The sequence below is a fragment of the Typopeltis vanoorti genome, chromosome 16 (assembly GCF_054136105.1).
Source record: "Typopeltis vanoorti isolate ZY-2024b chromosome 16, IOZ_Tvanoo_1.0, whole genome shotgun sequence".
Taxonomy (NCBI): Eukaryota; Metazoa; Arthropoda; class Arachnida; order Uropygi; family Thelyphonidae; genus Typopeltis; species Typopeltis vanoorti.
Window position 1 is genome coordinate 69,325,680 of NC_143564.1, and position 13,464 is coordinate 69,339,143.

At 36.9% G+C, this 13,464-nt stretch overlaps 1 protein-coding gene across 1 annotated transcript in view; it reads right to left on the minus strand.

The window, feature by feature from the left end:
• LOC150098108 (band 4.1-like protein 4) overlaps positions 1 to 13,464 on the minus strand; it is a 637,189-nt gene that overhangs the window by 456,556 nt on the left and 167,169 nt on the right. The window contains exon 6 of the mRNA XM_090406685.1: positions 843 to 932. Coding sequence (XP_090262811.1) covers positions 843 to 932 — 90 coding nt within the window. The remainder of the gene's footprint in view (positions 1 to 842; positions 933 to 13,464) is intronic.

Sequence of the window (13,464 nt, forward strand, 5' to 3'; positions counted from 1 at the left end):
AAGACAGAGAAGCCTGGTTTTCCTTCACGTCATAAGAACCTCCAAGTCCTATCTTAGTGTACACAGAATACTTATTTGTTTTGATTGGTTTCCCTATTAATAATTGTAAAATTATAAATAAACAATGATGATGATGACATATTTCTATAGTTGATAAAAATGCCTCAGAGTTGTTTGGAATGCTGGGCATTAAGGATAATTGAGGAAATATTATCTGCAGACCCCAGAGTAGAGGAAGATAAGTGATATAACTGAAATGTAATTTTGGTGAAGTCTTGTACCAGTTTAATTCAGAGAGAGAGAGAGAGAGAGAGAGAGAGAGAGATAGGAGTAAAAGGCCACCCACAGAAGTTGTATAAGGAAGAGGAAGGAGGAGTAAAAAGTGTTTTTTTTTGACAGGCGTGGAATATACTGCTTTTAGAGTATAGTAAGTGCAGTTTCCATCTGCTAAGAAGATTCATATATTGAAGTATAATCATTCTATTAGTAAAATGTCACTATCATTGAATTGCTATAATAAAAGACAATATCCTATCCCCAAGGGGTGCAAATCTTAAATTATGCAAAATGTACAGTGCAACTCAATCTAAAGTTCCTAATACAGAAACATAGTTACATCCATTTATTTCAACCTTTCAATGCCTACAAAAAGTTACATGTGTCATTAAATCTTTAAGCACTCCCACAGTTATAAAATTTCACAAAGAAAAGAATTTGTAATTTCATATTATGCCTCTAGTCGGATCAAATCGTATATATTAATTTAACACACACACAAAAAAAAAAAAAAAAAAATTGCTCACAGAGTAAATGCTTTAATTTTCATGAATTATACTTCTTACACTGAATTGTATAAGCACAAAGTTCTGTAGCCAGATCGAAGGAAACTGGAAGCCGACCCTGTAGAACATCCTGCTTGACTTGAAGAAAAACTGGTACCTAAAATTGCATTAAATAAAAATAATAAGTATTTATATTTATATGCATATACACTGGGTGATCAGTTTATTAGGTGCACCTCTACCTAATAGTGAGCAGAACCTGCCTGTTGGCCTGCCTCAACTTGCAGCATGAATTCCATGAGGAAGTGAAAGTCTTCCACCATAAACAGTAGCCTGAACTCCAATCTCCTAGCTATATTCCAATGGGGCAAGGACAACCTTGTAGACTTCAATACCATCAAAACTTAGTCCTGTCTGATCTCTTACAAGAAAGCTTGCATCATTATCCCTTACCTTCAATAATAATGAGATATCCAAACACAATCAAATTTTCCTTCTTGCACTGACCTACACCTCTGATCTTTCTTGGCACAAACACTTTTTAACTATAGCTTCTGCAGCTGCCATAAAACTTGGTGTACTTTTTAAAAACACAAGACACTATGTCACACCTTCTTCACAGCTGCTAATTTTATACAAATCCCAAATCTGCCCAACCGTAGGATATTGTTCCCATATATGGGTTGGTACATCAAAATTCTCTCTCTAAGATTGCTCGATTCTATCCAAAAGATGGCAGTCTAGCTAATTAACAATCCCTCTCCCACAGATATTCAGTTTCTGTCTTGTGCCTCTTCTACAGATACTTTCATGGACAGAGCTCTGCTGAATTGGCCACTATTATTCTTCTTCCACTTTCCTCTGAAATCATCAGAACAAGAGCCACTGCTAACCAACAACCTTTTACAGTCCATCTTGAAACTCACTAAACCAATTTCACTGCCTCCTCTTAAATTCCATCTACTTCTGTTCCTTGGAACAATGTCACCTACTTTGCCTTCTCCTAAGAATACAACCTTCAGCTGTTCAAACAAAAAATGTGCACAGATTCCTGTTTTTTCTTTTCCTCTTGCCCACACCTGGCATTAATGTGCTATAGGTTTTGTGGCCATTTGTGTGGGGACCAGACAAAAAAATAAATTTCACATGGTCACTGCTGTGGAATGCTTGATGTACCATATGCTGATGGGAACAGCTCATTTCACCTCATCACACAAATGCTCAAACTGAGATGAGATCCACTGACTGAGTATTCAAATGATATGTGATAAAATTATCCTCATGCTCCTGAAAGCATTCCTGAACAATATGTGGCTTGTGACATTGTGCATTATTCTTCTGAAACTAACATTTATTGTGTATATTATTTCTGGGAAAACTCCCATGTTACTCCTCTTCCTCCTAACATTTATTATTATTATTACATGACACCTCCAGGGAATCCAATGACTCATCAAGGGAGGGCCAGCTCTCTGTCTCCACCATTCAATTCACCAACTACAATGAACCACAACTACACTAATGACAAGAAACATTTATCCATCTGATAATGGTTAATTTCAGAAGAATAATAGGCTTTTCATTCAGGAGAATGAAAAGCTTATTATTAAGTAACAATGTTCAAGTAGGCCATGGAATTCAAATGGCACTATACTGTAGTCGCTATACCAGCTTAGAATAAAGGGATTTATCAGATCAGATAACATTTTTTCCATTACTCAAGTGACCCATAGCTACGTGTCTAGTTAACAAATGTAAAACAAACACAGTGCAGTTAGCTGTGCATCATCCATAAAAGTCTGATGCATTGTTTTCTCATAATCTTTTTTTGTAGACAATTCCTGCTCCATTGTATTACACTGCATTTTACCATATTTCACATATTAGGTTACAAAAAACTCTTGTAAACATTTAGTCCTCTCTCATCAACTAGCTGTCATCCAGCAAACACAGGATTGTCACTGCATGGATGTCCTGTGGTTATTGGATCATTCTAAGTACAATCAAGCATACTGTGTGCAAAATACCTCCATGGCAGTTTCCATGATATTTTATGTTGAAATTTCTGGAATAAACTATGTAAAGACAGAAATGAAATTACTAATTTAATAACTGTACAGTAAACCCTCGATTTAAGGGAACAAAATTTCCGGTCCGTATGTCACGTGAAAATTAATACCTAGTAATTTTCACATGTGACATCTTGGTTAAAATGCTTTTAACCAAGATTTGTTTATAATTAAATTAACAGGTTTTTTTTGTTATTAATATCCTGTTACTTTTAACAAATTTTGGCAAATAGTCCATCATATATTGGAAAAACACTGTAGTAATTTAGCCAATATAAATGAGTCACTGCTCGTAAAACATGTGCGCCGAATGATTAGGACATGATCACACCAATCTCACTGTAATTGGTTCTTTGTTGCGTGGCACGACTTTCAGCGGCAGTTTTATTACTCACATGTTGATAATTTTAGGAAGTTAATTATAAAAAAAAACAACAGAATTCAAAAGTTCAAAAAAGCAGGATTACCTAAACCAAGCGCCTCAACATCGAACATTAACTTCACATTAACTTATCTAAAAGTGTGAAAATTTGTGTAAAACAATTTTTTTGTTATTACAGTGCTAATATTGATAAAATTGCAGTATAATGTTAGAGATATTTTAAAAAATTCGCAATTTAACGGACACCCCTTGTCCCCTATTAGTCTGTTAAATTGAGGGTTTGCTGTATTAAGCATTTACAACCTAACGTTTTGCCAGCTCAAGCTAGCATTTTATTTAATGCTAGTTTGATACTTAATCGATTGATTGAGTTGAGTGATGTCTCATACTCAATGAAGACTACAATTACAATAACTGCCAAAACAATGACAGTCACAAGCATGCTTGCCAACAATGGTACTATCTACAGTGATGTTTCATGATTATTGCTGATGGGCAGATAGGGTGGTGTGCCAAAATGTATGTAGAAATGGGTTTTGTAGCACATGAGCCTCATATAGGAACAGTCACTATGATTTAAACCAGGATCTCTGTAGCAGTTTTGCTTTTTTCCACCTGATGAATGGTGTTTAAGGCATGTGGGGCTAGTCTACTTTTTGGTTGTCCATACCAAATATATTTTTTATGGTCTTTTTCTTCTTGTAATGGTGATCAGTCCTATTTGTCCAAAGTACTAGATCACACACTGACATGAGATATTGTAGAACCTGGGAAGTAGGAGATGATTCTGGTGGTCCTTAATTTGTTTGAGGAAAGTGGAGACTTGTCCAGAGGCTTGTCAACTGTTCTGATTTTGTATTGTTTCATATCCTTCTCTTTGATATAAGGTAAGGATATGGTGTATATATAACCTGGTTGGGTTTGTGTGTGTGTGTGTGGGTGTGTGGGGGGGGGTATTTTTAAGTAGCAATGGTGAGGAACCTATTGCTACTTAAGAAACTTAAGGAAACTCTACTAAACAATAAAATACAAAACACAGACAGGATTCTTAGCATTCTCAACAGAAGATGTTATAGCAATCATCTTAAGCATTCCAAGCAGGTAAGGCCAGATATACGAGTATTCATAGAATGCTTAAGATGAATGCTATAACATCTTGTGTTGAGAATGCTAAGAATCCTGCCTGTGTTTTGTATTTTATTGTTAAGTTCAGTTCATAATGAAATGAAAATATTTAACAAAAATAAAATTAATTTAATCAGGAAATTTGACCTGCTTGCAACAAAGAAAAGGGTTAAGCAACTTCTGACAGACAAGGTAATTCATAACTTATCCGATAAATATACTTTCAGCAAATGAAAAAAAATTTAAGCAAAGGCTTCCATTTTGCAATAACTCCAAAAAAAAAAAAAAAATCCCATGCACAATGATTATGAAACCATAGAATTTGCTGCTATCAAAAGACTGATGTCAGATGAAGCCAACATTATTAAGTTATAACCTAACCCTGCTAGAAAAGGCATACCCTCCAAAATATAACATATCTAAGGGAGAAAAGACTGCCTTGGAAAATCTAAAACTGAACAATGACATAGTTATATTAGAGAACACAAAGGAAATGCCACTGTAAACCTTTACAGATGACTATATCAACAAATTAAAAAATTATATCTAATAATTATTTTATTTTGTTGAATAAACAAAAAAAAAAATGAAGTAAATAAATAAAATCTCCAGTTTCATACCCATTCCCACATGTTGTAGTTTGCATAACAGAGTTCCATGTAGTATCTTGTCTAATGACTTTGCAAAATTCAGCTGTACCAACATGTAGCCATACCCCTTGAATCAACTCGCTGTCAATCTATTATATAAAGTTAGTAGATTACTAAGGCATGACCAACCCATCACAAAACTGTGCTGTCCCTCACAAAGCATCATATTCTTATTCACCAATTCCTGAATTCTCTTTTTGACCAACTTTTTCAGTACTTTTACCACCACTCCTGTATACTGATTGGTCTATAATTTGCTACTTACGACTTAGATCCTCATTTATGTAAAGGAATTATTTTGCCCTCCTTCGACTTTCTTCAGCCTTTGCCAGAGTTGGGACTTAAACTGCCAGTTTCTTAAATTAAATTAAATCACTTAAATTAAAGCACTGCCAGTTCCCCTACACATTCTCTTAAAATGCAAGCCGATATCCTATCCAATCCCCAGTCTCACATTAGTCCCTCTCACCTTTTCATAACAGTATCTTCACTTAGATGATATACCCTTCCAAACTGGTCATTTAGTAGCACAACAAGTTCGTCTGCCTCAATTATCTCACTTTGCAACCATATGCCTGGGAAAGGCGTGTCCTGGATTCGATTCTCGTCACCGATGTGAGGAGCTTAAGGATCTTTCTCAAACATAGCCAAGTTAGCTGGTCTTGGGCATGGACACCAGGGTTTTTCTCCCCAGTTTATCTGGGATTTTTCCTCCCACAAGCAGGCAAACTGGTCCCGCAAACGCACACAGATTACAGTCAGGAATACTTGAGTCTCAGCCGTAGGCCTGATTCGTCAGCTGTGTTGGTCCCTGAGCCCGGATAAAATTTGGGGGGATTGAGATGGTAACGTACTTCCCTATAAAAGGGGTCTCACAGCCATTATTTCATCATACACTATAAAATAAATAACCTCTCTGCACTCAATTAAAGATATCCTTCCAAGTCGTTCTTCCTCCAACTTGCCATATAACAAAAAAACTCTTTGGGAATTCCTTTCACTTTCGGCTAATGTTTTCTCATAATCTGATTTTGCCTGCCTTACCATGCTGGTCACTTTTCTTATCTGATACTTGTACTGTTGATGAGTTAATTGGTCACCTTTCTCCTTATATAACAGTTACATTTTCTTTTCTTGCAGCTCATGCTTAATGATACTACTCATCCATCTACCTATCCAATTTATCCTCTTGACTTTGGGTATACACTGTGATAGTGCTTCCTCCAGATCCTCCCCCTTGACTATTCCCCATGCACTATGAACATCCTTCCTTTGCAGATCTTTATGCCATGGTATTACCTCCTAAATATATCATAATCACCTGCCTTGTAGTTCCACAGTCTTAAATGAAATTTCCACATGTTTTGCTAACTCCCAAGTCAAATCCACATGATCACTTTCTCCAACTGGAGGAACGTAGCCACCTTAGTTATGGTCAGGTCTTCTAACTCTATAACAAGATCCAACACCCTTGTACTTCAAGTCTCCTCCATCACATTCCGCTTCAATTAATTATCTCTCAGTAAATGTATAAATTCCATTTCCCCTCCAGCCATGTGATCTTTCTTCCTTCCACTTTACACAACTTCCAATTGAAGTTGTGTAAAGTGGCTCCGTAGCACAATTGGAAGAACAATGGTACACTGTGCCCTTTGATTGGAAAAGGCCTGAGTTCGATTCCCGTCGTGATGGGAGGAATCTTTATATGGACTTTTTCCATTGAAGGTGAGTTAGCCGCTCTCATGCGGAGGTAGCAGGGATTTTCCTCCTGGAAACTCAGGTTTTTCATCCCGCATACAGACAAATTGACCCTTCAGAACACATGCAATTTACAGACAAAAATACTTGTTGTGGTGGTGGTGGTGGGCGGTAGATGGCACTGATTGGTAGTAGAAGTTCGGTAGTGGTGGAGACTGAGAGTTGTACAGTAGGTGTCCTCCCGCAATGAGTCTTCGGACTCCTTGGAGGTATCACAAATGATAATAATAATAATCTATGTCTCTGAAGTTGAATTCCCCCATAATAATTACACAACCAGCACTCATTGGACTAATCTGCAGATGCATGTCATCCATCCCCCCACTTGCCTATAGCAGCAATCGGTTTTATATTTTGTCCTATTGCCCTTGATCTCAACACCAAATCATTCCTTCTGCACAACCTGTGTATAAACCTGCTTAGCCACCGTAGCGCAATTGGAAGAATAGCAGAACACTGTGCCCTTCGATTGGAAAAGACCTAGGTTTGATTCTCGTCATGAAGAGGGGAATCCTTATATGGGTTTTTTCAGTTGAAGGTGAGTTAGCTGATCTCATATGGTGGTAGCAGGGTTTTTTCTCCCAGAAACTCAGGTTTTTCATCCCAGGTACAGACAAATCGACCTTCAGAACACACACAATTTACAAACAAAAAATACTGTTGTTGGTGATGATGGGCGATAGAAGGCATGAATGGAAGTAGTGTTGTGGATGGAAATAGTGGAGAGGATGAGATGTATTTAGCGAAATAGAGTAGTGTGCCCCTCCCACAATGAGTTCATTGACTCCCTAGAGGTATCACGTAATAATAATAATAGTTTTTAAGTATTATCACCCTCCTTCTCCATTTGTCTCTATCATAGCATGGCAGCATACTCACAAACCTAACCTTCTCATTCTTCTTTTTCACTTCTTCCAATAACTCTTTCACATCCTCCTTCATACGATACTTCTAAGCTCGCAGCTCATTGGTTCCAGCCAAAACAATCAATTCTTTCACCTTCCCTTTCCACATTCTAACAGCTTTACTAATATTCATTTTTGCACCATGGGAAACAAGATCATGTAGCACTTCCGTGAGGTACTCTCCTTATCATAGAATCACTATAAAAATGATCTGCTTACACTATTTCTTTGATTTATCCTTACAATTTTCTTTTTTGCATCAGACCTTTGCTTTTTTCTGTTCTCAGTTTGACTGATCTCTTGCTGTTTCTGCAGACTTTCAATCTTGTCCTTTGTCTTGTGAAGGACTACATGCAAGCATGCTATTTCCTTATTCAAGTCTTTTACATGTTTCTCAACTTCAGCCATCACACTTTTAGTATTATCATTGATATTTACATTTTCTGATCTATTGTCAATACTCTCAACTCTACTATCATGTAATTTGCTCCCTCTACATTCATCTCAAAAAAATTTATTACACACTTGGTCACCAGTTTCGTTAACCTTCCATAAAACTTTCATGATGAGTACATCTCACATATTTAACACTGGACAAAATCACACAAATTTAGCTCGAACAGTGGCAGCCACGGTGCCATGCCAACAATATATAATTTAAGGAAATATACACATTTTACTTATGACTAAATAACTCAGTCTATCTTGCACACTTAGAACACAAATAAATACAATAAATTAACTCAGAATTATTAGCAAAAATTTGAAAGAATTACTTATCTTTCTGCAGCATTACAAATCCTCGTTACAAGGCAATTGGATGAGTTCCTCGTATGTTCAATCTATTGGAAGCCCAAACACACACAGACAGATACATAATGCCACTTCACATCACCATCCTACCCAGAAAATTCCCAGAAAATTGGAATTTTCAAAACTTTGGCCTCCAGGGTAGAGCGAATTTCATCCTTAGAACAGGTGCTATATCTGGAGCAACATGCCCAACTTCACTTTTACAACAAAAAAACTTTGCTAAACTTCTAAAAAAAGTACAACTCTTCCCACCAACCAGACCATATATACACGATATCCGTACCCTATATCAAAGGCAGAACAGGTTAAACAGGGCTCACTTCTAAAATAACACAAAATCAGAACAGTTTACAAAGGCTCCACTTTCCTCAGACTAATTAAGGACTGTCAGGATCTTCTCTCCCTCCCAAGTGTCTATAGTATCCCCTGTCAATGGGGAATCCAGTACTTTGGACAAGCAGGACTGACCACCATTACCAGAAAAAAAAAGAACATAAAAAACATTTTTGACATGGGCACCCAAAAAGTGGACTAGCCCAACATACCTTTAGGTGAAGACCATTTCATCAGGTGGAAAAAGGAAAACTACTACAGAAATTCTAGTTTAAATCACAAAGACTGTTCCTATGATGAGGTGTGTGTGTGTGTGTGTGTGTGTGTGTGTGTGTGTGTGTGTGTGTGTGTGTGTGTGTGTGTGTGTGTGTGTGTGTGTGTGTGAGATAAAAGGACCTCCCAGATGAGTCTTTGACTCCATGAGGTCTTGGGGTAATAATAATAATAATAATAATAATAAAAAGCTCATATGCTACAAAACTACAAAACCCATCAAACTCTAAGAAAAATAATGGTGTAATTCTACATAAATTTTGGCACACTACCCTATTTACCCATCCACTAATCACAAAACATCACTGCAGAGAATGTGACTGTTGCACTTCCATGCATGTGACTATTCTTGTTCTGGAGGTCATTGTAATTCTAGTCTCCACTGAGTGTATCTTAAAAATGCCAGGTTGTAAATACTTAATATAGTTATTAAATTAGTTATTTCATTCTTGTCTTTATGTAGTTTATTCCATAAATTTCAACATGAATCACTACAATTAGGGAATTCTGAATATGGAAATATGTTTCTATGATATTTGCAATGGCACATTCAGTATCATACTCTCTAAGTCAGTTCATATTGCACTCTTAGTCTATTACTGCATTGCATGTATACATGCTTATTCTGTGGTATCTGCTACCTGCTTTATAATATCAATGAAACACACATATGATATTGTCTCTAATAATGTGATAAATGCCAAGAATGATGAGGGGGGGGGTACATCCTAATAAACTAACCACACAGTGCATATAAGGGAAATGATAACTTTTTTTTATTTTAGAAACTAACTCTTTTATTATAAAAACAAAACAGATTCAAATACTGATATATTTAATTATAATAATACTAATAAATAATAATATGACTGTTAACAATATGTTATCAGTCATATTATTATATTGTTAATTCATATCTGTTTAAATATTTCAATTAAAATTATTATCTGAAAACAAACAAATATAAACAAAAACTAAATTAAGACAATCAATTCCTTTAAATGTGACAAAAATTCAATAACAACAAAACATCAAAAATTACATTATAGCCATTCATCAGTGACTAAAAGAGTGCTAAACCTGAACCATCCATCAGTAATAGCCTTCTAGGAGATGAAGTTGATACTGCCACATCACTGTAAGGAATCTGTATGAATCTGAATTTTATACAGTAATCGGTACAATTCTAATTTTCATTTCTTACATTTTGAACCATCAGGCTCCACTCTGCATTGCATGTATACATGCAACGAATCATCATTCTTAAAACAGGCTGATCTACAATCAGAGTAGAATCAACTAAATAAGTAGTACAGTCGTATCCACCTATTGAAGCTAGCAAGGTATCTGACTAAATGGCTAAATAAAAAGAAAATGGGAAGCACTCCTGGATGGGAACTGTAGCTTGGTAGCACAAGGTCATACAGTAGACCAAGGAAAATAATAATGGGTATAAGAGTAACAGGAATACTGACAATACAATTTTAAGACTACTGGAAATAAGGGGAATGGGGAATTCACAGCCTCGATGGATTCAGTTTGCCCAAATATTACTGGTATCAGTAAAACATAGATGACAAAAGATGACATTCTGATAGGCCCAGAGGTAAGGTGAAGGCTGAAGTACAAGGATGGTTCCATAAGTTTTGGCCTGACTAACTTTTAGAGGTGATAGAAAGTAAACAACTCTGTCACTTTTCAACATAATCTCCCTTTACTTCAACACACTTTTCGCATCTTTGAATTAAGATTTCTATGCCCTTGAAAAAACAGTCTGTACTTTTGTCTGTAAAATGGCCTAAAACTGCATCTTTCACCTCATTGTTCTCTGCAAATTTTCTTCCTCGAAGGTCTTTCTTCAATTTCGAGAAGAGTGTGGTAGTAGTCACTGGGTGCTAGATTTGAGTTGTAGGGTGGGTGTTCAATCTTCTGGAAGCAAAATTCCTTCACTGCAGACTTTGCAACAATAGCCATATGGACAGGAGCATTGTTGTGAACCAGGCGAACACCATGGCTCAGCATTTCTCATCTCTTCTCCTTTATGGCATCATGCAGTTTGTGCAGGAGTGAAGCATAATATACTGCATTCACAGTGGTATTTCTTTCCTTGAAGTCAATCAAGAGAATTCCAATCCCAAAAGATTGTTGCCATGATCTTCTTGAACGGAGTGACCTTGGCTTTTCTTGGCAGTGCTTTGCCTGGTCAGCACCACTCCATGGATTCCCTTTTGGAAAGAGGATCATAATAAAGGACCATGGTTTCATCCCCAGTGACAATGGATTCCAGCACTTCTCTCTGATTCCCTTCGAAAGGCTCTAAAAACTTGCGGGAACAGGTCACACAATGCTCCTTCCGAATTGAAGAGAGAAGTCAGGGTACCCACCTTGCACTGACCTTTGTCATGTGAAGATTCTCATGAATTATGAAAAAGACAGTTGTTATAGAAAGTCCCAACCTTCCTGAGATTTCTTTGAGCTTCAACCATCTGTCATTGAGCAGTTCCTCCCTCAACAAGAGAGAGAGACATTTTCCTCAGTCATCACTTCTACAGCAACCATCACAAGGATCATCTTTGGTGCTCTCTCTTCCTAAGTGAAACTGTTTAGCCTATTCCTTCATGGTGAAATATGAAGGAGAAGCTTCCCCTTAAACACTATCCAATTGCTGTTTGATAACACTTGGGGAGTTATCAAACCCTTCTTTGGTGAAAAATTATCACAGCGTGGTACTCAATTTTTAACGTTACAGCTACTTCGTGTGCCACGTGTTAGTTTCAACTCTCTATCTGCATCATTCAGTTGAAGGCACTCATTTGACTAACACGTGGCACACGAAGTAGCTGTAATGTTAAAAATTGAGTACCATGCTGTGATAATTTTTCACCAAAGAAGGGCACTCCCCAAGTGTTATCAAACAGCAATTGGATGGTGTTTAAGGGGAAGCTTCTCCTTCATATTTCACCATGAAGGAATAGGCTAAACAGTTTCATTTAGGAAGAGAGAGCACCAAAGATGATCCTTGTGATGGTTACTGTAGAAGTGATGACTGAGGAAAATGTCTCTCTCTTATTGAGGAGGAACTGCTCAATGACAGATGGCTGAAGTCCAAAGAAATCTCAGCAAGGTTGGGGCTTTCTATAACAACTGTTTTTCTCATAATTAATCAGAATCTTCACATGACAAAGGTCAGTGCAAGGTGGGTGCCCTGACTTCTCTCTTCAATTTGGAAGGAGCATCATGTGATCTGTTCCTGCAAGTTTTTAGAGCCTTTCCAAGGGAATCAAAGAGAAGTGCTGGAATCCATTGTCACCAGGGATGAAACCATGGTCTTTTATTATGATCCTCTTTCCAAAAGGGAATCCATGGAGTGGTGCTGACCAGGCAAAGCACTGTCAAGAAAAGCCAAGGTCGCTAAGCTCCCCATAGATGGTGCTATCTGTCATGCATGGCATTTTAAAATTGGCACAAATTTTGTATGTCAGGCCAGAAACTTTTGGTACCCACCTCATATGTTTCAGGAAGACAGGAGAGATTAAGGAAAATATGAAAGTGATAGCAAATCATGAAAGATCTCTGGTTCTCTATCCTGAACTTTAAGTTAGCTAGTACTTATTATGGGAGATTAACTATGCCAAAATATACACTAGAATTATGAATCATCATGCTTTGTAAGGTACCATTATATAATTAAGAAAAATTACCTCAAGCAGCATATAATGGAAGGAACATGAGGATTAAGAGTTCTGGAATGGTCACAGCCTCAGAGAATGTAATTATGTACAAGACGTGATCTCTTCTCCATCTTGGGATATGGCAATTCTGTGTGAGCAGGCATGTAAGAGTTTCAAGGGGATTACTGAGAAAGGGTCATTCACGTATATAAGAGTTTCAAGTCTAATATGGAACTACAAGATGGGTGATTTTGATAGACTTTATGATCTGCTATGGATGAAAAAATCTGAATTAAAGAGATTAATAGTGCTTGGGTAGTTAAAATACACTCCAGCAAAGGCATATGACAAAAACAGAATATCTTTGAAAAAATGACTGGGATGCATGTGTATGTGAAAGTGAAAGAGATTATTTACTAAAGTGGAATATTCTTTTCATGAGAGCATCACACATTTTTAGAGAGATTTTCATGCACCACCCCAAATATAAGAGTATTCTAAGGTTAGGTGGATATGTGGGATTTACATAGTGTCAGGAGTTGTACAGGCAAGAAGTAGTGAAAAAAAAGAACATCAAGGACAATATGGATGTGATGTGCTAGTTTTTGGAAAAGACAAAAAGTATGGAGTGGAGATCTCAATAAAGTGAAGTGAGATCTTTATTACAAAAAAAAAATAATAAAGTAAGAAGAAGACTGGCATT